Source organism: Xenopus laevis, chromosome 3S (assembly GCF_017654675.1).
Source record: "Xenopus laevis strain J_2021 chromosome 3S, Xenopus_laevis_v10.1, whole genome shotgun sequence".
Classification (NCBI taxonomy): Eukaryota; Metazoa; Chordata; class Amphibia; order Anura; family Pipidae; genus Xenopus; species Xenopus laevis.
This window is the reverse complement of record NC_054376.1, coordinates 83,857,281-83,882,857: the sequence shown is the minus strand read 5'-3', so window position 1 is coordinate 83,882,857 and position 25,577 is coordinate 83,857,281. Positions and strand designations below refer to the sequence as shown.

Here is a 25,577-nt window from a genome sequence, read left to right as displayed (position 1 = left end):
TATTATATTCATTCAAAGCAAATTGAAAAGCTAATATCATTTTTACAAACCTCTATAAAAAATATATTGCAATACACGTAATATAATAATCAGCAATTTTGCATACTCATGCATTAACCACTTGCAATATACGCACACATTATAATTAGTCTATTTTTTATGTTATAAAAATCCAATTAAAGTCTATATAATGCGTTACCCCTGAGAATAATAAAGAAAAGCACACATTTGGGACTCATAATTTTCAGTATTATAAAAACACTACTACATTTTCAGATTTGAATGATTTCTTCCCCCAGGCCTCAGGCTCCTTATTTTGAGTGCCCTTGATGTGCTTGTTTTTCCTTCACCCTTACTGCCATCTCTCTTTTGATTTTTATTTCTTTGCTTAATGGCTCTTACAGGGGGGATTTTTCCTTTTTATAAAAAATTTATAAATTGTATTATTTAAATTTTTTTGAGCACTTAAACTACATATTAATAAATACATTGTCACATACAAGTACATGTACATACATATACTGTATATACATATACAGTAACTTCCTATGCAATACATTATGTTGATACATTCTATAGGAAAAGAAAGCAAGCCAAGTAAGGCTAAATGATTATATTATGCACTTATAGGATGGTTAATAAAGGAACAAAATGCATTGATAGCAATAACAAACCGGCTAAAACAGGAAATAGAGTTACAGATCTACTTGCTTGGCTTGGTCTCCACACAAGCAAATTTTAACCCAACTCAACCACCCAGGTGGAGGTGCAGACACTCTCCTCAGTCCTCTGGCTCAATGGTCAAGGGCAATAAATCACCATCAGGAACAGACTGAAAGTACAGACTGGTGCAGTCCTTGGCTAACAGGATTTTCTGACTTGCCTAATCAACTCAGTCTGTTATAAATCACATAATTTTGGTGCTATGCCTGATTCAGTTCAAAACAGTTTAATGCGATCTGCATTCAGTTAATGTTAAGTAATGTGCACCTTATGGTCATGCAATGCCTACACATTTAGGTCAGTCCATGACAAATATCTTAAGGTATTTACCCAAATTGGTATTATACTTTCTACAGACCAATATTTTAAAAATCTGAGTGAGGTAGAGGCCTGGATCAGGTTGGGTACCCACAAAGCAGTGGGGATTGGATTTAAAAAATCCCTGAACGGGTGGGCTATCAATATTCTGCAGGGGTCCGGCATAATGCAGGCTGTTTAGCTATGAGGAGCTTTAAAAAAAAATAGACATTTCCTGCACTCCTCACAGATTCACCCAGATTTGACAGAATTTCCAGGTTTTCTGACATCATTTTCAGAATCACGTTTCCCGGCACGGGCAGGTTGTAAAATGTACCAGTTGTTTTCATGCCAGTTCATGTTGCCCTTTGAAGAAATAGCTGTGTGGGTAAGCAGGCCCAGGTCGGATCTGTGATTGGAGGTGTGAGGCCTCACCAATATTTTCCAGGATTGTTATCTAACCAATATTGCTTGAAAATTCTGATCTCATCTGACTGAGGATCAAACCGGGGTCAGACTGGCCCAGTGGAACACAAGATAAAAACATGGAGGGCCCCAGCCCTTGTGGGCCCTGCCGACCCAGACCTGTCCTCTTTCCCCAATTAAACAATGGGTACATTTCAATTTTTTCTGGACCTTTTTAAAAATATAAAGAAAGTACAAAAAATATGGAAAACTCAAAAATGTACATAATAACATGTAATTAAGGCCTGGTTTAATGCAAAATGTAAAAAGGTTTACAAGCGACCTACCTGCATAACAATCAGAAGGTCAAACACCAAGATAAATGAAGCTAGAAAGGCCCGGGAGACCTCATCACTTGGCAAAAATCCCCAATTCAGCTTGTCCCAGCTTATCCAGTCAGTGGTAATAACCAAAACAACAACAGAGGTAAGGCTAAACAGAACAGTCCTGTAAAACAGAAAATGTTGCCTGATATTAAAAGGACAGGATTATTTTATGCATCCATGTGCTTATAATCAAGGCCTTGATAAAAGAAACATTGAAAAAAATCATAAAACTTATGTAGAATACACAATACATTACAATATACATACCAAATTAAGCAAAAACTATGGTCAGTTTCATAGGGTGTCAATTAACCTTCCAGTTATGTTATTTGAAATGTTGGTAATAAACCGAAAACCTGGAAGGGCATGAATCGTGCCCACGTCTAGCAGTCCAGTACTAACTAGTGACTTTTTGTTTTCTAAATAGGGTACAGACAAGTGTGATCATGCATGAACTCCAAGTGTGCAAGGTACAAAAATGGGTGCAGTGTACCCGTTATTTGGGATACTTCATGCACCCAGGGTCAGAATATTTCCTTCACAGATACCATCTTGATCATGCGGTTTTCTTTCACATTTTCAGAAGAAGAGTGGAAGCAGATTTTTATTACTATATGGACACAAATGAAAATAGTATGGAATATCTCTAACGGAAAAGAGGGGACTTTAAATCTCCATCTTATTACACACATAAAATATAGTCAAGAACCCCACAGAGGATTGGGCTTGAACCAATCTTGTACAAAGAAAATAGGTACTTTTCAGAAGAACTGGCACCAAGTTTAATGAAGCCTGGACAATCTCACACTATACAAGCCCTAGAGCCAGAGATAAGGAACATGCAGAAAAAAATATATAGAATAAAGACACAGCTGAAAGCATCTGAGGAACTTTACAAGAAATGAACGGCAGAATCACCCATTAGCCAGGAAATTCTAAATATGGGAAGGCCATCTTCCATAGACTAAATTTTAATCAAGTAATTCAAAATGTTTTTCTTTTTCTCTGTAATAATAAAATAGTACCTTCTTCTTGATTCCACCTAAGATATAATTATTCTTTATTGGAGGCAGAACAATCCTCTTTGGTTTATTTAATGTTTACAGAATTACAGAAAGACCACTTATCTGGAAAATCCCTGTACCCAAGCATTCTGGATAGCCAGTCCCATACCTGTATTTTCAAGAACAGCAAAAACACAGACAGGTAAGTAATGACTTACAATACAATGTTTTAGGCTCATCTAATAGGAATACTGTCATGAGAAAAAAACAATTCAAAATGGATCATTTAATAGTGCTGCTCCAGCAGAATTCTGCAATGAAATCAGTTTCAGAGCAAACAGATTTTTTTTATATTTAATTTTGAAATCTGACATGGTGCTAGACATGTCAGTTTCCCAGCTGCCCCAAGTCATGTGACTTGTGCTCTGATACACTTCAGGCACTCTTTACTGCTGTACTGCAAGTTGGAGTGATATCAGCCCACCCCCCAGCAGCCTAACAATAGAACAATGGGAAGGTAACCAGATAGCAGCTCCCTAACACAAGATAACAGCTACCTGGTAGATCTAAGAACAGCACTCAATAGTAAAATCCAGGCCCCACTGTAACACATTCAGTTACATTAAGTAGGAGAAACAATGGCCTGCCAGAAAGCAGTTCCATCCAAAAGGGCTGGCTCTTTTTGAAATTACATGACCAGGCAAAATGATCTGAGATGGCTGCCTACACACCAATATTACAACAACAAAAAATACACCTGCTGGTTCAGGAATGAAATTATATATTGTAGAGTGAATTATTTTCAGTGTAAACATTGTAATTTAAAAATAAAAAATACATCATAAAAATCATGACAGAATCCCTTCAAGGACACAAACATATTTAGGACACTCCTTTGAAGATAGCAAGGTCAAAATCTTAGATAAAGAAGACCGCTGGTTTGAATGAGGCGTGAAAGAGGCAATTCATGTCAAGGTGGAGAAACCATCCCTGAACAGAGGCAGGGGCCTTTAACACCACCTGTCTGCTACATACAATGCTGTTCTAACATCTGTACCCCGTGGTTTCAGAACACTTCACACATCCATTCATGCAACTCTCACAAGTAACACCTGTATCTAGTAGTTGCATGACACATTGGATAATCCTATCACAACTACACAGAATCAACAACTCTGTGAATTTCTTCAGATATCACCTTTTTGAAGAGTTACATTGTGCCATTGTGAGTGGATTAGTGGAAGAGTTTATATGCCGAGCACTTACCATACCAGTCAGTTGAACTGAAGAAGCTGCTCGGATGAGTAGTGATTAGTGAAACGTCTTCAATGAACACTCAGCAAGTCCAGTTGTTTTAGATTTACCTATACTAGATATACATATTCAGTCATGTCTCTGAATATGATCATCTTGTAGTCAGCCTGCTCAAAAACCTTGAAAATACATTTACAAAGTTATTTTCTATATAAAGCCTTATGGTTACAATATTTGTACTGTGTTCTCTGAAGTCCACAACTTAAACAAACTAGTATCCAGTACATGAGGATAGAAAAGGTGAAAGAAAAAGGTAGGTAAGACGGAAAATGCATGTCTACATATAAATGATAGATTTACAGAGGTCACACCAAGCTGAAATGGTCTCTTAGATACAATGGAATGGCTTCAGATTCAATCTTCTCCCTAATAAAGCATTTTCTGAATCCCTTTCCTTCTCCTGATGCACAGCTCTACTAATGAAGACCCTAACGTCAGAGATGTATCTGATGTCAGTTATTCAGTTATTCCTCGCCAGAATAAGTTAATAAAGCAGTTATCATTGCTGACAGAGAATTTTCACATGCCCTTGACTTCACAAGTAGTAAGGTACAAGAAATATGCAGACTTGACTAGAATGAACTGATTCAACCAATTTTTTTTCCCATTTTTATACTCAGTTTTCCTGTTTTGCTGATATGCCATATGTTGGTATTTTAAACAGATTGTAGCCATTGCCATTATGCTAAAAGGTCATCATCGTTTATTTATATAGTGCCAACAAGATATGCAGTGCTTTACCTTAGTTATAATAAACAGGGAATCAATGGTGAATAACAAACAAGGGTTACAGAGTACAATAGGATTAGAGGGCCCTACAAATTAGTTTGCAAACTAAAGGTTAGGTCACAATTGAGACCTTAGGATTTTAGAGACAATTTGTGATCTTTGATACAGCAATGATTGATTAATTAAGGTACATTGAATAAGCTTCATTAAACAGGTGGGTCTTTAAGGAGCGCTTGAAAGTTTGGAAAGAAGGAGAAAGTCTGACAGTTCAAGGCAGAGAGCTCCAGAGAAAAGCAGATGCCTGAGAGAAGTCTTGTAAACGAGAATTGGCAGAAGTGATGAGAGGAGAATGGAGGCGAATATCAGAAGCAGAGCAACGGTTGTGTGAAGGAGTGTATTTGGAGATCAGATTTGAAATATAGGGAGGGGCTTCATTATTAAGGGCCTTGAATGTGAGTGTTAGTAATTTGAATTTGATTCTAGAAGAGATTGGGAGCCAGTGAAGGGACATGCATACGGGAGCAGCTGATGTTGAGCGGTGAGATAGATGAATGAGTCTAGCAGCCACATTTAGAATAGATTGGAGTTCTGAAAGGTGACTTGTTGGAATACCTGTGAGGAGTAAGTTGCAGTAATCAAGGCGGGAGATGATGAGAGACTGAATCAGTGTTTTAGTTGATTCTGAACTGAGATATGGTCGTATTCGCGCAATGTTACACAGTTGAATGTGACAAGGTTTTGCAAGTGTTTGGATGTGTGGTGAAAAAGACAGATGCGAGTCTAGTATAACTCCTAGGCAGCGTGCCTGTGTGGTAGAATGAAAGGTGGTGTTGTTTACGGTGAGTGATATCTGAGGGACAGGGGAAGATCTTGGAGGAAATATGAGTTCTGTTTTTGATAGGTTCAGTTTCATGTGGCGCTGTGACATCCAGGAAGAGACAGCAGAGAGACAGTCTGTAACTTGGGAAAGGACAGAATTAGAAAGATCAGGAGTAGACAAGTAGAGTTGGGTGTCATCAGCATAAAGGTGATACTGAAGTCCAAACGACTGAACACGTTTTCCTAGTGAAGTTGTATAGAGTGAGAACAGCAGAGGGCCTAGAACAGAGCCTTGAGGAACTCCATCAGAGAGAGGGAACGTAGTTGAAGTAGAGTTAGAGAAGGCAACTTTAAAGGAACGGTCAGACAAATAAGATGTAAACCATGAAAGAGCAGTGTCAGCTGAGTAAAGAATGTCTAGGAAGAGAGTATGGTCAACTGTGTCAAAGGCTGCAGAGAGATCTAGAAGGATTAGTATGGAATAGTGACCTTTAGACTTTGCCAGTAGATAATCATTGGATACTTTGGCGAGGTCAGTTTCAGTTGAGTGTGTTGGGCGGAATCCAGATTGCAGGGGGTCGAGAAGGTCATGAATTTCTTAGTATTTTAAGAAAGATCTAAAAATCCAATTTAATGTTCTAATACCTAAATTGAAAATTCAGTTGTATTGGATGTAGTCCATGCATATTTATGCAAAGAGTAAAAAAGTAAAAACATTTATAACCTTGGAATAAAAAACAGTGTCTTTTGCGCCTCTGGCAGTAGGCATTGCTTATTTATGACAGCAACTACAGTTGCCTTCATGCAAAAATGGACAGTCATTACATGCACCAAAGCCATTCATTAAAGGTACATGCATCCCATTATGATCCTTGTACATCCCAATTGTATGCCGATTGTGCTCAGTGAAATTACTTCCGACCAGTTGGTTGGTCCACCTTGGAATTACCAATTTTAAGATGGCGGTAATTCCAGAGTTCCTTCTGCAGACTGTGTTAGGCTTATCAGATGTATGCCTAAAGAATCATGTGGCAAGCATCATTTCTTAGCATTCACCAATCGCTGAAGGTGTATGTGAATTATCTTGTATCTCTGCTCAGCAATTAGGCGCATGACCTAAATTGCATGCCTCCATGAATATTAATTACAAAGGCCAGGAGTACTGGAGAAAGTCAATAACTAGGATTGACATTTTTATTCACAATTAAATACTTTCTTCTCTCACTAATCAGTGATGCACATTTTCAAGTCACATGTGTCCTTCCTAAATCTTAACAGTTTTTCACATTTCCTAACAAGTTGGCCATAATCAGAAGACAATAGTGTCACTTGGTTGCATACTAATGGTGGAAGTAGGGAAGGAGAGATGGGATGGAATTTACAAAAACAAAAGGACTTACGAGGGGCTTTTTTTTTTTAAAAATAGGGTGATGTTTATTTATTTATTTATTTATTGGGATGAAAAGATTTCAGTTGAGAGGAAATGATTCCTCAAGTAGGTATTTATGGCCATTTGTTCAGTATAGGGTAAGACACATTTAGATTTTTAACAATGTAGTACAGAGTACAGTAATAAAGTACAGTGAGTAATCCTAAAGTGCAGTGAGTACATTCACGCTGTGAGATAGTCCTGATTGTTTCAGTCACAGGGTGTAAGGAGCACAGAAGAGATTGACGAGTGTTAAGGGAGGTTAATGGCTTGGAGAATGTTGTTAAGCTGTCATTTTTTAACATGTTTTACAGTGTTCAGCAAGATCTTGAACAGTGACTGAAGCAGACAGAAATGAGCTAAAGGAAGTTCTCAGGCTTTTTTTTTTTAGAGAGTTTATTCATTAATATAGTATAGTGAATTTTGTTTGTTTAGCAGAGGCTGGTGTTAAAGGAGAGCAGATTTTAGCTGTTCCTGTACTAGTCTGTTTCCGACCAGGATTTGTGGCAGCAGTGTTCAGGTGTACATGGCCATCTCTGGAGAGCGATGGTATAACTAGGTTGGAGTGGTTTAGGCCTTATGCATTGTCTCTTGGCAGAAGCAAGATCATGCAGTGGTTGGTGTGTTAAAATAGACTGAGGTGGCCAGATTAGGAGTGTCTATGTTTGAAATATTAGAGTAGGAAGAGTAAAAAAAGTGATATTTTTAGGATTGTGAAGGTCATGATATGTGTGTGCTTGGGGAGGTGCACAGGGACCTAGGGGCACATTTACTAAGCTCGAGTGAAGGATTCGAAGTAAAAAAAACTTTGAATTTCCAAGCATTTTTTTGCGTACTTCAACCATCGAATAGGCTACTACGACCTTTGACTACGACTTCGATTCGAACTAAAAATCGTTCGACTATTCGACCGTTCGATAGTCAAAGTACTGTCTCTTTAAAAAAAACTTCGAATACATACTTCGGTAGTTTAAACCTACCGAGGTACAATGTTAGCCTAAGGGGACCTTACCCATTACTTTTCTAAGGTTTTTTTGATCGAAGGAAAATCGATCGATGGATTAAAATCGTTCGAAGAGCAGATTGAAATCAAAACAAATGACCCAAGACTTTTGTCCTCCCTAGCCTACCTGTGGAATTTATTACTACACAACATCAGTCATATCCGTACTGTTCACAGTATCAACTATTTCCTTAATTCACCTCTTTTGTGAAGCCTACACACTAATCTATTAACCTTCAGCATCTGCTTTACACAAGTCATCAATTCAAACAATAATTCATCAACCTTCACATATCACATCCTGCTGACCCATTATCTTCTCACTAACATAGCACTAACTATACTAAATAGTTTTCCAACATTGTTATACCTTGAGTCTCACATATTCCCCCACCTCTATGGATTGTAAGCACTAGCGGGAAGGACCTTCATCAATTACTACAGTGGTTTGACTGTATTTTAATTATCATGTATAGCACTGTGAGATATACTAGTGCTTTATTAGAACAGTAATACACACATTTCCAAAAAAAAAAAAACATTGCTAAATAAAATATTGGTTATTTTAATAGTATATCAAATGCTTTAGGGTCTAATTTACAGCTGCTGGTGGAATTTGTACTATATTCCATATCCCTGTCTATCTATATAGCTATAATTAGAATATAATCATGTTCTTTTGAGGGGTGCCTTAGGTTAGTGTCATATACTGTTCTAAATATTTTTTAATAGAATATAGTTATGAGCCATCACCGCTCAGCGTTCAAACTGATCAGAACTATATTTTTATATTTGCATGCTCAGGAGTCATTCTGCATCTTTAGAAATTTTGTACTTAGGAACCTCTATAGTTAGGGTGAACAATTTCGCAATTAATTTTCTACACACCTGCAATTAATGCTATATCCTAGCATCCTTTTTTGTCTTATATGGATAGATCTACTAATCATAGTAAGGCCTTGTATTCCAATGAGAGCAATCATATAGTAGCCAGTTACCCGAAGGGTAGTCCTTTTCTAACCTAAATCCTGATGTGGGTTGTGTTTATAGAGGCTTTAATAGTTACACCCATAAACTACACAGTCAATCCTATCATCCAAGCCCATTAAAATGATCTTCTGAAAACAGTTTTAATTTGAAACAAATAACTAAATAAAGTCAGATGTTTAGTTAATTAGTGTGACAAAATATAGCAACCTTTTAGATTGCATAACCTCACATATTTCATTCGACCTCCTTCCAGTCACAGATTATTAGTAATTATATCCCGCACCCCTGCCTTCAGTGTCTAATAGGCACATAGACAAACAGATACTTTGCAAACTGCATCAACCTTGAAAAATAAGCCCCATTTCTGTACCCAGAACATTACATAAGCCGTAGCATTGGTTTTACAGAATGCACTTAAAAAGAACTGTCACTCCCTTACAGTACTTTACACATGGGTAGCATTATGTGCAGAACTAACTTACAGGGCATACGCTTCTTCCCTATTCTGCAGCTGTTCTTAAACTTACTTTTGTTGTTTGCCTGCTCTGTTTTATTTGCTGCACCATCTCACTTTCAATGAAGCAGGAAAAGTCTAGGATTAGATGTATGGAGACAGGTGTAACACTTTAACCTTCTGTTCATTCTCCTATCAAACATTACATTTCTCCTGATGGAATAAAAATGCATAGAATATGCATACAATGAGAAACTAGCTTTGAAAAAAAAAAAAAAAAAGATTTGCCTGTATCAGAAATAATCCACTGACAATGGCTGTTAATGATGCAGCCTGTACATTTCCTGCCTCCCATTTGGGCCTTTGTATGTAGGGATCTTGGAAATTCAATGCTGAATCTAGAAATTAAACAAATACACTTTAAATGTGCTGGTTACCAATATATTGTATACAGCATGACACACAGGAGCCAAGCAGGCAGCAGAGGGTAAGGAAGGTCCTAAGACTACCTCCATCTTTCAATTTATGTCAATTACCACTATTTTATCCAAACTACAGTAACTAAAATAATCCAAAATATAATAATTCAAAATATCCCAACCCTAATTTATTTTTTTAAACTTGGTATACAGTTACTCATCTGAAGGCAGCATTATATGTTTTAAATGCAAGTGCACTTCAATTAAACTAATCAGTCTTAAACCCCAACTTTCAAAAACGGTAGGTACTTTATCTCCAGTGAACAGTAGAATGAGCCTCAGCAGATTACAACCAGCAAATAATAAGTACTTAAGCAGTAAAACATTTGGGATTGACACAAATTGCTGTCAGACTAATAAATCTCTTCTTAGTTTATACTTAACCACAAAAAAATTCCATAGATGTAAGTAGTTGTCCATGTGTGGTGTTCGGAAGCTGACAGACAGAGAAACTGCAAAGTCTCACTGAAGCTTTTAAGATTTAGATTAAATATATAGTTACAGTATTTCTGTGGTTACCCATACTTTAGAGGTTGGGTTAGGTGTCTGCTCACCTGTATCTGCACTACTGTCTGGCCTGTAATTGGCAAGTAAACAGTATTTAGGGATTCTGTCATTGAAAAACATGTATTTGTTTACAAAATGCATCAGTTAATAATGCTCCTGCAGCAGAATCCTGCATTGAAATCCATTTTTAAATACAGCAAACTGTTTGAAATCTGACATGGGGTTAGACATGTTGTTGGTTTCCTAGGTGCCCTTAGTCATATGACTGATAATTTCAGTCACTCTTTACTGCTGCAATGCAAGTTCAAGCAATATCACTCCCCTCCTTTTCCCCTCCAGCAAAACAATGAGAAGACAACAACATAACAGCCCCCAGCTAAAAATGTTCCCACCTAGTGGTAGATATGTGAACAACACTAAACAGTAAAAACTCAAGTCCAGTTGACCCAAGTCACGACTCATTCAGTTACAGGAGAGTAGGAGAAACAATAACTTATCTGAATGCAGATCCTTTCTGAAGTGCTGGCTCTCTCTGAAAGCACATGCCCAGGCAAAATGACCTGAGACAGCTGCCTATTCACCTATATTACAGCTAAAAAAACACATGGGTTCAAGAATAAAATTTAAATGGTTGAATGAATTACTTTCAAAGTACACAGTGTACTTTAGTAATGAAAAAGATACTATAAAAATCATGACAGAATGCATTAATGCAAATGCAAGACATTATTCAAAATCCTAGACATATTATGTAAAACAAAGTATATTAGAAAACAAATGTATCTTTATAATTACAGGTAGAACCCCATAATTAATACAAAATTAAGGCTTTCTTTTAACATGAAAGTGATGAACCAAAGAACATCACTGTTTGAAAAGCAAATTTTCATTGAAACAACCTGGTGGCATCACCAGAAATAGAACAATTGCAAGCTTAAGTGTAAGGCCTACACTGTGAAATTACTTTTTTTTTTCATTGTAGAAAACAAACTCTAAAATATGCCCGACATCCTGGTAGAATTTTAATAGCTTGTTACAGTCCATGAGTTGTTCTTTCTGCCCTCTGATAGGGAATATAAATAGCAACTGTCATTCAGCAGCAATACTGCTAGTGCACTGCAGTATTCTTTCCAAAGAAATGTACAACATCAGAACAGAAGGAAAAAGAGTAAATCAATGAAACTGAAACTGAACTTCACAGAAAACATTTTCAAATTTTTAATAGTTTCTTTAAAGCTCTAGTCATCACATGGACTGCCCTCTGTCAGGCACAATTATTGTTCTCATTAAAAAAACAGGTTTAAAATATTAAAGAAATTTCAAAACACAGTGTGTGGCATTGTAGTTCAGTAGAAATATTTTTACATGTTCTGTATCAATTTTGCATTAGCTTTTATGCAAGTAACTCAGTCCTAACATTGTAGCTTTCAGTATAAACATTATAAAAAAGGCATGGTTGATTTGACAAAGCATTTAAGAACTAGATGATTTCCTACCAGTATTACATTTAATGGACAAAGCACCAAAGGATGTTACAAAATTAACTGCTTGTGATGTTATTTTGTGAGATAATCTACAAAAATGTTAACTTTGTTGTAAAATATAGATGTACGCACACCCTTATCTTCAAACACGAGATAACTGTTCTAATTATATTCATATTTTCTCTTTCTAAATTGGAATTTAGATTGAAAGGTCTGTATTATAGAATAAAGAAAGAGTCATGGTATTATTAACCTTAGCATCATTTTGTTCTCTGCAACTTGCCTTTGAATATGCTGATGTTGCTGTAGCAATGGGATTCCAACTCAAGCCAACTATGCTGAAATGCAATTTTTGATGACTTCCTGGCCTTTGCCCTGTATGGTTGCTAAATTGCAGTTAAGCAAGTAGTTTAATTGCTTTGTGGGAAGAATAAATGTCTAATAACACATAGGGGCACATTTATCAAGGGTCGAATATCGAGGGTTAATAAACCCTCGAATTTAAATCCTTTGAATTCGAAAATCGAATTCGAAGGATTTAGCGCAAATCCTACAATCGATCGAAATTAAAATCGAACGATCCAACGATAAAATCCTTTGAATCGAACGATTCTAACTATTTTAATCGATCGATCAAAGGATTTTTCTTCGATCAATAAAAGCTTAGAAAAGTGATGGGGAAGGTCCCCATAGGCTAACATTGTACATCGGTAGGTTTAAACTGCTGAAATAGGTAGTCGAAGTATTTTTTAAAGAGACAGTGCTTCGACTATTGAATGGTCAAATAGTCAAATGATTTTTAGTTTGAATCGTTCGAATCAAAGTCGAAGGTCGTAGTAGCCTATTCGATGGTCGAAGTACCCAAAAAAATACTTCGAAATTCAAAGTTTTTTTCATTCGAATCCTTCACTCGAGCTTAGTAAAGTGCCCCATAGTTATTTACCGAGATTTTCAGAGAAAATGACACCCATAGAATTCAATGGGTGAAAAAAAAAATGTTGAGCATCAAAAAAAAATTGACTCCCTTAGACTTCAATGCATTTAGGGAAATTTTCGCTGCTTCGAGAATTTTTGACAAAGCAAAACGTGACAGATTCGCCCATCAGTAAACCGTTTGCATAAACGACAGATGTATGATATATGATACTTGTATGATACAAGTAATGCAAGGACAGGCATCAAATTAGTGAAGGTGTTGTGCTGAAACAATTACAGAGAGATTACCAGCTATCCTAAATTATTTCTCTGGACATTCTTTAATATTCTAAGCTGCATTCCTATAGGTTAATTGAATTAGGATGGCTGCAAATTTTATGCAAATACAAATATCTGGGATAACCCAGGCATTTAGACTAGCTGGTGCTCTATCTATGAGCAATTGCCTTTGTAAAGTTTGTGATTAAACAACTGTGTTCTTATCAGGGCTGGTCTTAACAACTGTGGGCCCAATTGGGACCATTTTAGCGGTGCCCCTAGATGGAGTGTTGCTGGCTTATATGGGGTTTCCACGGCTGGGTGGTCAAATAGTGTCTGCCTCTCCTTTTCTCCACTACTGCTATTGTAACTCTGCCTTTTTTTTTTACCTTTCTCTTGTTCCATTGGAGTACTTCATAGTACTATGTGGGCCCCCAGCTGGCACCTCAAGCACATTATATGCAGTAAAAGATAGTGTGTACTGCCACAAGCTCAGTGTTTACATTAAGAGGCAGTGGGACCTGGCACCACTAGCATTTCTAGCCCTCACCAAGACACAAGGGGGTAGATTTATCAAAGAGTGAAGTTAGAGATCTCCATAGTCCGCAGAGTGAAATAGTATTTATCAAAGGGTGATAAGTGAAAAATAATTTGATAAAATCCCATGAAAATTAATGGAGAGAGTTGGTATTTTACACTAGCGGACTGTGGCGATCTTTAAGTTCGCTCTTTGATAAATCTATCCCAAGGTGTGTAGGGGTATGTATTGAGATGGGCTCTTGTTCAGTCTGTAGAGTTATTAAATTGACACACACAAGTAAAACAAACATAAGAGATTTATTGATACTTAGCTGAGGGACCCCTCCATAAAATGGCTCAGCAGCAATTCCAACGTAACCAGGCACTCTGAAGTCCAGGCAGAAGTCCAAGAGCCTCCCCCCAAATGAAGCTTTATATATGTTTCCTCCACACAGTATAAAAGAAGTATATACATTTTAGCAGCTAGCATATTATATATGGTAAAAATACATCATTACTGCATATATGTTATCACTTAGCATACTATGTATGGTTAATATACATCATTATTGAGTACATCTTATCAGTTAGCACACTATAAATGGTGAAAATCAAGCATTAAACAGTGTCACATTCCTTGAATTGCTAAAAGCTCTAAACGCTATCTTTAATGTGTTGCTCTATTCTCTCTATCTTCTTCTCTGTGAATCACTCATTTTCCTTACAGGGTATACAACTGCCATTGTGTAACCAATAAAAGGGAGATATGACAACAGCAGCAATAAGGGTTATGGTGCAAGAGGAGACTAGCAATCTACCTTATTTGTCTGCAATTATTCTGGATTGCTGCAAGTTAAGTGCTTTATATGCTGTGATCTTAGTGAAGCTCGATGTATTTTCAGGAGAGTTTTTAACTGCAGGTAGAGCAGCAACAAATCTCCATGTCTGCCAATGCTTGAATGGCTCTTCTTCCTGCCACACAGATGAACCATGTTATCAGTTGATACAAAGATACACCTAGACTGCACCACTGTGGCATTGCTATTTATAAGAGCAACTTAGGGCTCAGATATTAGATTTCAAAAAGTGCAAAATTCTGCTTACTTTGTCTTTTGCGTTTTTTTTCTGATTTATTTGTTTTTCTTTCCTCCATTATCCCTTTGTTATTTCTTTTTCCAGTATTTCACCTCCTATGTACTTCTCTTTCTTTCACATACCAATTTTTTTTTACTCTCTTAGGGGCAAATTCACTAACCTGCGGAGTTGCGCTAGTGCAGGCTTCACCGCACGTCGCCAGGCGAAGTTTCGCCAGGGCGCCGCTAATTCACTAAAATCTGAAGTTTGTCAAGCAAAGCGAAGTTACGATAGCGATGCCTAATTTGCATACGGCGCCAAGTTAAAATACAATGGACGTATATGTAGCAGCAAATACATTACACTACACAAGCCTGGGAAAGCTTCATAAAATAAAATAGAGGTGTTATTTTGCCCTATACATTTGTGTCCACTGTATAGTTTAGCTGCCATATGTTAGGAAATGTAGGGGGGAAGGAGGGTACCCCCCAAATTTTTTTTTCAGCCTATCACCCTTAAAAAAGTAAATGACGCCAGCTTTTTTTGGGACTTAGAAAAAATTTCAACTTTTTTTGAAGCAATCCCTATCTACTCTATTGCACTTCGCCTGGTCTGAGGTGGTGAAGGCAAGTCTGGCGCAAGAGGTAACCTTCAGTAAAATGTGCAAGTTAGTGAATTAGCGTAGTTATGTCCCTTCGCCATATCGCAACTTCGCCTGGCGTAAGGGAGCGAAGTAGCGCTAGAGTAGGTCCACTTCGCTAGCAAATTTACACCAGCGCCTGTTAATAAATGACGTCACGCCGGCGAATTTGTGCTAGCGTTAGCCTCTTCGTGCTTTAGTAAATTTGCCGCTTAAACTTTCCTATGTCCACATTTCACCTACACTCTCACCTCTGCCAGTGGATCACCCATCTTTCCATGCTTTCTACATACGTTTTCATTCTCAATATCTCCTGCTATCCCATTCTCCAAAACAATCTTACATCACACTTTGTACTTCATTGCCCAACACTCTTGAGTCTCTCAAATTATTTCTTTACATATGACAGCTGAAATACAAAATGGCTTTATCTTGAGAGTGAGTGCACTTTACCAAAAAATATTCCTTTTGCTTTAGTTAATGTTATATAATCTACAGATAAAGCAGTCCTTATCAAAGTACTCTATACAGTATGGCCAAAAGTATGCAGATAGCAGCCTCTCCAACATCTTATAACTAACCTAAATCATCTGAAAAAGCTTTTCACTAGATTTTATCACACTCAATAGCAAGAGTATTAGATTGGGCAATGATGTTGGGCCTGGTTTACAGTAGGCATTCCAATCCATCTCACAGTTCAGATGGGTTCAGGTCAAGACTTCAGGACTTTGTTAGGGCCAGTTATGTTTTTCCAGCCCATTCTTTACTGATCTTTTTTGTGAATGGGGGCAGTAATATGTTGATACAGGAAAGTGCCTTCCCCAGGTAAATGGAATGTTTACCAATTTAGAACTCACTCACTCACTTTCTATCCATTCCTATGGGATTTTTAAAAGCATATTTATCAAATGGTGAACTCCATTGATAAATACAAATCTAAAAATCGCATATGAATGAACAGAAGGCTATTGAGTTTTTTGGTGGCAAGCTCTAATCTCACATTTTGATAAATCTGCCCTGAAATGTAGTGCCTCGGTACATATGAGAGGTCACAAAAAAGTGTGCCTCGTTTTGTCAACAAATTATTCAAATGTTAAGTTAATTGAAGTAAAATAAAAAGAAATCCGGCTCATAAAATATTCAGTAAATAAAATGGAATATACAGGCAAGGGGAAAGTTTAGTGAAATGGAATGTTCACCTAAACTTGACATTTAGGAAATGGAACGTTCAAGTCAACCTAATGCTTAAGTAATTAGGAGTATTCATGTGGAGCTAAATGGACTACTTACTAAAATATAATGTTTAAGTTTAAATAAGATACAGATAGAAGGGAATGTGCAGATAAAGAGATTAAGTACATTCAATCTTTATATTTTACCCAGCATTTCAATTCAATGAAATTCCATTTCACTAAACATTTAGATTGTCAAGACATTATGTTTCGCTTAAGATTCTTTAACCAGATTGTACCATTTGCACAAGTATTCTACTTACCTGGAGGAACATTGAACTAGAAATTTGATTCCATAATCTGATTATATGAGGATTTATTTTTACTCAAAAAAGCTCAACATTACATGTCAGTAAATAGTTATTTTTCAATAAACATTACATAATGCTCAACGTTAATTTTCAATAAACACATCTATTTAACAAAACATTGCATAAAAATGTACAGCTCTGCGTATACAGTACCACTATATAATTGAAAAAATTTTTGAGTTTAACAAAATGCTTCCGTTAATAGAATGTACAGTGTAATGGAATGCTCAGAAAACTTTTAGTGAAATAGGTTCAGGTATACAGAATGTTTTCAGAAACAAAATGCTAAATTACCTGGAATATCTGCTTAAACTGACAAAACGGATGCCAAATTTGTGTTTTTTGCTGCATTCTTTGTTGAGTCACCAAAACCTCAAACTTGTTAAATAGGAATGTTTAATGAATGGAGATTTTAAGTTTAATGTGATATTCGTAAAAAGGATGGTTTAAAGGAGAAACAAACACTAAAGTTAAAGAAAAACCCTACCCTACATAGACCCTCCTCCCCCCCAGCCTAGCTGCTACCCGGGGCTAATACCCCTAAGTCTTTACTTACCCTTCGGTGCAGATTCTGTCCAGTGGAGTTCGCGGCAGCCATTTTCTTCTCTTTGGTATACTTCGGAATGAGAACGGCGTAGTGGTGCATGCGCAGTTGGAGCAATCTTCCGGTTTGCATGAGCCGAAAATCACGGAAATTGCCAAAGCGCAGGTCTCATTCCGAAGATTACTGTGGCTGAAGATGGCGCCCGTGAACTCCGCTGGACAGAATCTGCACCGAGGGGTAATAAAGGGTTTGTTTCTCCTTTAAGTAAACTCAGTTTTATAATACACTTGTATTTAGTTTAACCCAATATTAAGATACAAACGTCAAAATCTGTAGGGTTTCCCAGCAGTCTGATCTTGGTACCTATTTCCCGATTGTCTGAGAACATTCTGAGTAACAGTGCTTAAATGAATCTATAATATACTTTAACATTGCACCCATCTCTCTTGATCTTTATCTAGATAAGATAAATTTATCCCAGGTCCTGTCCAAATGGGGTTGTAATAAATACAAATGAAACATTAATTGAAATCACAAGAAATTGTCCCATATTTAGGGGCATATTTATGTGTGACTTGTGTGAGGGTTTTTCTACCTCAGATAAACTCGAATTTCGAATGTTTGCATGTTAATGGAAAAAAATCTGAATGTCAAAAACAATGGTGAAAAAACTTTAATGATCGAGTTCATGTCCAGAAAAAAAGAATTGATCGAGTATTCGGATAAAAAATACATTTTTACAGTCACATTTTTGATTTTTTTTGTCTCACACGGACTCACAGACATTTGAGTTTTCAAACATACAACTCGAACGCGTGAGTTTGGGTGCTAAAAAAATTTGAATCATGGAAAAAATGACACTAGATTTTTGAGAAATCTGCCCCTTAACCTTGAATGGAAGCTCAAGTCCCTGCATTTACCAATGCCATTGCAGACCTACCTGGGCATGTTAAATCAGAACAGCTTCAAATAAGAAAGTTGGTTGGTGTGGCTTGTCTTTTTAAAATACAAAATATCAAAAGAGCCATACACACTCTATATGTGTCAGTGGCTCCTTTAATATTTTTTTTTTAGTATTGCAGTGTATGACACATGTCTACCATCTAGTGCCCCCCCCCCACTAGATGGTAGGTGAGTGCGTGGATTGTAGGTTGTACAGCTGTATATACTTTTTTCTATTTTGAGAATTACATAGCACAAGGAACATGGACATACCAGAACAAGATTATTCGTGTATTTCCTCTTCGCCAAAAACATCTTGCTGGCTTGCCCCACTCTGGGTATTGGTTGTCCTGAAGCATCATATCAGTGACCTGCAGATATGGAAATTAAAAAGACATAATCCCACATATGCTTTTTTCTTGATCAAAAACAAGAATAATTTAAGTATTTGTATCTTGTTTGGCCTTGGTATATAAAATGGCATACTTTAAGACTTATTGACAAATGAAACCACAGCAAAACTGTGATCATTTTATTTTTCACATATCCAAAAAATGCTGTGTTCAGTATAAATTTCATTTGAGAAAGTCCTCAACTTATCCTTAGACAATCAAACCACTTTTCAAGAATGGTGTTTCAATCCATCTCACAAGCAGTACTAAATCTCTGACCTCCTAAAATGTGTTATTTACAATGCTGTGAGCAATGAGACTCGGATGCAATTTACAATTCCAGAGAACGACTGTATTTAATCTACTAATGCAGTCTCTTTTCTTATAAACCCTACACTTCCAGTGCTTCTCTATATAAAAAATAAAATAAGGTAAATAATAAAAAGGTAAATATCTTTTCTCTGACATTCATAATGCATTGGTTCATGCCAACTCCACGTTACTAAGGCATTATCTATGACAGGGTCCCCAACCTTTTCTGCCCCTGAGCCACATTCAAATGTAAAAAAAGCTCCCGGGAGGGGCCTAGGGCGAGGAACCAGCCGCAGGAGCCTAGGGCAGAGTTCCAGGAGTCTTGGGAAGAGAAACCAGCATCTCATCTGCTCCTTTCCTGCCAGGGGATGTCCCTCTTTGGAAGTCCCAAGGGTGAGGAACCAGTTGCAGGAGCCCAGGGCAGAGTTTTAGGAGCCTTGTGGAGAGAAGTCAGAAGCCCGTCTGGCCGGCCTCTATGCCCCCTGCACTGCTGTGGCTGCAGTCTGTGGTGCCGAGTGCCCGTGGAGCAGGGAATGGGCAGACATAACCATAAAAGGGGTTCTCTTTTAGCAGCGAGGGTTCAGGTTTAGGGAGGAATATATCATATTACCCTTGCCTGAAGCGAAGCTGGTATGTGACACTAAAGAGATAGCAACAAGCTAGTGACTATTAGTGGTGGATCACTCAGCTTGTGTGTCAATGAAGTACACAGTTAGCTGAGAGAATCAGTGTGATTTGCAGGACACTCTGGATAGCAGAGAGTGTCAATCTTCTGTTCAAATGACAATCCTTTGCAGAAAAACAGTACATGAAGTAATTAAATATCTATTATTTACATAAGTTATTAAATATCTATTATGATTAAGAAAATATTTACATACATTTAGATCAAGAGAGAAGAGCATCTGTTGTACTATGACACATACATTTAGATCAAGAGAGAAGAGCATCTGTGGTACTTACTAGCGTTTGAAGTACAAATTGTAAAATTGCCGTTATTGTCACTTTATATACAGCAGCCTCTGAGCCCTTCTAGCGAATGTTATGAAAAAAAATACATATTCATACCGCACACAAAGACAAATGTCAGGTCACTTGCAATACTTGCACACACGCACTAGCTTTTAAAAAAAATGTAATTCAGTTTCTAATATTAGGAAAACGGCAGAGCACGTTTGCATAAATGAAAGCAATTTATTGAAAAGCACTGCATCAGATAATATACTTGCCACTCAAATCTGAAAACTGACAAGCCTTTAAAATATTAATTAAATATAAATACCTAGTTACTATTATAAACTGCACATTTATAGAATACAAAGGGTAAAAAAAATTTTCACATAACAGCTGATTTTAGTGGAGGAGATATTTTATGAGAGGGAGATGGCTCATAATAAGAACAAAGGGGTAATATACTGCGTCATTTAAGACAGCAAGTACAGTTGTGGACTGAAAGTCCTCCTTGCGCTTCCATATAGTTGCACTTAGCAACACTGCCTTCTTCCTGCCCCATGTTCCAAATTTCATGAAGTTGTATCTAGTGACCCAGGAGAACCCTGCTACCAACATCACCTAAAACCATGGCAGTAGCTCCAGGGTTCCTAAGGATGCCCATATGAATTGCTGCAGTACAGATGCATACACACCTCCTGGACCTTCTACATTTGTGTGTGTTACAGCCTGGGTTTAATTGGGCCTTGTGTTTGAGATAATCCCCCTACTATTCCTTAGAAAGTTCTGTTTTTCAGAAGATTAAAATATATTCTATTTGCAGCATTTGTACTTGTAGTTTGTTCACTGTTTCCCTTCTATTGTAACACAATGCATAGACCCTACTTATAAAAAGCAGCCCCACAGGACTTCATGTACTCACCACATGTATATTCTTTAGCAGTCATGAAGTGTAGTGTAATGCAGGCTCTGTGCATGTTGGTGACATTACATTCAAGCAAAGGTCAATTTAGGAACAACAGGGAACATGATAAATTAGTAGTATGGAGTGCCTGTGTTCTTAGAGTTGGAATATGACCACAGGTGTCAACCAGCTCTGTGCAATGATTGACTTCTTATGAGGAAAAATGTTTTTAGAATTTTAACCGTTGATTCAATGTCAGGTTTGTTCATGGCAATTCTAGTGTACATTTGGTGATTTTGGATCTTAATATTCTCTCTGCGGGGTTCTTTGACCTTGTGTCTTGAGAAAGCTAAAGTGAAGTCAAATATCACCTAATAATTAACAGCAAGTGTATCACACATCCATAAAGGCCTTAGTATCAGAGGCAATGCTATTTGATAAGCAATTAAACAGACTCCACTGCAGCCCCACCAGCTGCCCTAAAGCACAGGACTGAGCTGCTGGGGAGGATGAATGGAAATTAACCCTTGATATATTGAAAAGGCTTCAGATTATTAGATCAGATCTGTAATTTCCTAATTCATTGCCCATGAATACCTTTCACTGATCTAACAGAATATATGCTGTGCCTTTCTAGCTTTCATTTGTATTTTACCTGACGAAGGGGCCTTGGTGCTCCAAAAGCTTGCAATTTATATTTTTTGTTTTTTAATTTGTTATTTTTGCTATTGGCTAACACGGTACCACAGTTTTTGTTTTTGGCTAACTAACACAAACAAAGAGCAGCTATGCAAAAACACAAATTCACATGCAGTCAACTTTATTTAACCAATGACACAACAAAACAGGCTTAGAAAAGATCCTCCAAGTAGAAAAAGATTTTATAGCAATATAATCATATATCACGCAGGAAACAGATTATATAGAGTACTAACAGCTTTATAAATGATATCCTACTAGGTGTGTTACGGGGTGAACATTCCTTTGAATGCTGAAAATGGCTTATTTGTATAACAGCAGTAACTGTGTTATTGGCCTTTTAAATGAGAATGATCTTAATAAGCTTCTTGCCAGGGCTGAACTTTGCTCATCTGCCAGGCTATACATACATATCTGGCCACCTATAGAGAATTACATAAGAAAGCTACGTTGTCTAAAATACAGTATACTACTTATCCTTCATATAGATTGAGACTTTGGCTTTACATGTGTGCCTCTTGGTAATAAATCTCCCTTGACACAGATAAATGATAGATGTTCCTGTCAGAGACTGAATACAACAGGAAATCTTTGTAAAACACCTGCGGTGGGATATGTATTGGACATTAACAAATAAGCCTGTCTGTGGTCCTGATTTAGCAACATTATTGCAGTCACAACTCTTAATCATCATGGCACCAAACAGATAACCTGAAGCCTTGTCATCATAATGGAAAAACAAACAAGGATCAAGAAATAAAAAATGTCTTTAAACGAGAACAACATTGTTCTTTTGGGGTTTGGACAATTTGTTTTCATCGTTTCCTTCAAATATGGGCAGTTATTTTGTGCTACTGCAATTTTACTTGTGGGACATGTTATTGTGCTCAGCGTAATGTTTTATTAAATAGTTTATGTTTTTTAGATCGTATTATGCATAGATTATGTCCTGACAGCTAGATCAGTTACCATGGTGACCCACAATTCTATGCCAGATTATGCCACTAGGTAATGAGATTTGCTACTTTATTAATGGCGAATAAAACAAATAGATGTGATGTGATGAACAGACACAAGGGAGACGGCTTTCATTAGATTGTTCAGTAGCATTTTCTCTTTCGTTTAATGTAGTTTAGAAATTCTGCTCTGCTTGATTTATTTTAAGTAACAGTATTTACATTAATAAATGAGTTAGTCACAGTGTGGGGCATTCATGGACTGGTAGTAAAACCAAGGCACAGTGCTGTACTGTATCAAGATCTACCTGAAAACACTATTCTGAATACAGATACCTGCATTGTGGGGTGCTTGAGCAAACTAGTCTTAGTAAGGCAAGTTTCTATCTAAATATATGATCATCCAACCAATTATTCTTCTAAGAACAGTACACACAACAGCAGTCGCACCTCTAACAGTACAAAGTCAGATGGCATAAGTCAGTGGGTAACATTAACATATATTGACGTATATTGAAACTGCCTCACTGGGCTCCCTATACCCCCTGGGCTACTGGTTACTGGGCAAACTTTGTACACTTTAATGTGATCTTTTTCTCCCTTAAGTCTTCAATGGGCTAATACAATATATAAATAAAATAACTTATTAGTACTGGTTACTGACCAGGACAAAAACTTGCATTTGCTTTGCTTTGGAAGTAAATGGTACTATATTCCACACCCATTTGGTATTTTGCGATTATGTAAAAATCTGGCAGACATTAGGGCCAGATCTAGGGGTAGAAATAAGAGGCACGTGCCTAGGGCACATAGCTTGGGAGGTGCCAGGCACATACCTTCCCTGTTGCTTACCCCTAGTCCTGCTCTACAATTGCAAAGCGCACAAATGTGCTCTTCTGTTTGCAAGCATTCTTCATTGTTTGCAAGCATGTTTGGTAGTGGAAAACGCAACTACAAATATCCCTCCACCTGCAAACTGTGTAACATTGTAATAAAACAGCACAAGACCAGAGAGTTCATGAGACAAAATATATTGTTGAGCAGTTTGAAAAATTCTACCACTCCCTCTTTATCCTCCCCCCACAGCTAGTGATGACACGCCAGACAGGGTGCTACCATACTTAAACTCTACCAGACATACAATATTATAGTACAGAAACAGAGGGGCACTTGAACAATAGATTTTCATGATGGAGCTAGAACTTGACCTATACAACTTCCATCTAGGTATGTCTCCAGGAAAGATGATTTTTCAAAAAACAGCTCAGGCTTCCCCTATGTAAGCCTTTAATACATACATACAAGGGGGACAACTGGACACAGTCCCTGGAGGCCCTCATCTCTCTTATTCTGAAACTGGTTAAGGACCCCCAAACCCTTTTAGCGACTGCCCCATCCCCCATCTCCATAATAAATTGTGACATGAAACTTGTAGCTAGTATTATCTCCAAATTATCGCAATTCAACCTCCAAAAACTGACCTCTCTGACCAGCAAGGAAGACAGAGATAACATGAATAGACCAACCAATTTAATGTGCATAGCTAGAACTGCTGTGGCTTTCCACCGATGCAGACTAAGTTGACTGGTCTTTTATGAGAATTTGGTTAGAGTGTTATGGGTATAAGGTTTTGAGTCACTTTCAAATCAACCCAGATAAAACATGTCTAGAAGACTAGATCAGACATAACTGAGAACTCTAGTTACAAATATGCTACTCACTCAATGCAGTATTGGAGATCGAATTTAAAGATTTTTCTAGCTGGACAACATTAAATACTACTAGATTAGCTACTGATCAAACAAATGGGACACATATACCATTGTCCTGGATAGGACAGGTGAATTTTATTAAATTAAAGATAATACAAAAATTATTTTATGCATTACAAGCACTCCTGCTACAAAATGGTTTTTGCCTTATTAGACAATTAGAAACTTTTTTTGAAATTATAAATATTCTAGGGTTAAAACATAGATGCTGACTAGAACTAGTCAGTGGCAGGTACTGTCACTATACCATAATGAGTTATATCACCAAGTAGAAGTACTAAATAGGATCATAGATTGGTCTTGCCACACAGATACAAAGAGCTGAATTGAAATAGAACAGCAAGTCACTTGCACATATCTCCATTCCCTTACCACTTACCCTGGGTAGACATACTACACTGCCTAATTTGTAGGAGAGCACATGCAACCTCACATAGCACTTAAGTGATATGGAACTAGGTCAAGTCCAAGAACAACATCTGCAAACACCACTCCCCTCTTATACATTCAATAAACAATCTAGTGTTCTTGTCTGGGATCACACACACAATCACTTTACTGGATCACTCACGATAATATCCAACAGATTAATTGCTTCGATCTTCGATAAAGGCCAGCTCACAGATAAAGCTAAATTTATGTCTATCATGACCACAGACCCATTTAAAATACATGTGAATTCAGCACTATTACCCTTGCCTAGACAGCCCAACAGATTTGAATAACCTCTCTCACTTTGAACTCTTGTGCAACTTAGACAATCCCCTTCTTCTCAAGCTCTGTCACAAGTCTACAAAAGCCTTGATTACATGACCGATATTACAGAATTAAACTTCTTCCAACAAAAGTCTTACATAGGACCTAGAGGTGGGGTTGCAGGAAGTATCGGCCAGCAACTTGGTAACATGGGTCAGTTGGGATAAATGCCATGAGTTATTCACTTTTCCCAGATTTGTAAATTTACCACATAAAAAAATGCTGCATTATGTTCTCATCTAAATCAGCATTCCTAAAAAGCATCTTTGAGAAGTAACTGAATCAGCTCTAGGGAACACTGCTATAATATTTCACTCCATTTGTTAATAAAATCTTTACCAGACACATTCAATAAA

The 25,577-nt window shown here is 37.3% G+C and overlaps 1 protein-coding gene across 2 annotated transcripts in view; it reads right to left on the bottom strand.

Moving 5' to 3' along the window:
* tmem117.S (transmembrane protein 117 S homeolog) overlaps positions 1 to 25,577 on the bottom strand; it is a 75,835-nt gene that overhangs the window by 16,422 nt on the left and 33,836 nt on the right. For both annotated transcript variants that reach the window (XM_018254485.2, NM_001096969.1), the window contains exons 5-6: positions 18,753 to 18,850; positions 1,773 to 1,932 (exon numbers count right to left, since the gene is read on the bottom strand). In XM_018254485.2, the coding sequence (XP_018109974.1) occupies positions 1,773 to 1,932; positions 18,753 to 18,850 (258 nt within the window). The remainder of the gene's footprint in view (positions 1 to 1,772; positions 1,933 to 18,752; positions 18,851 to 25,577) is intronic.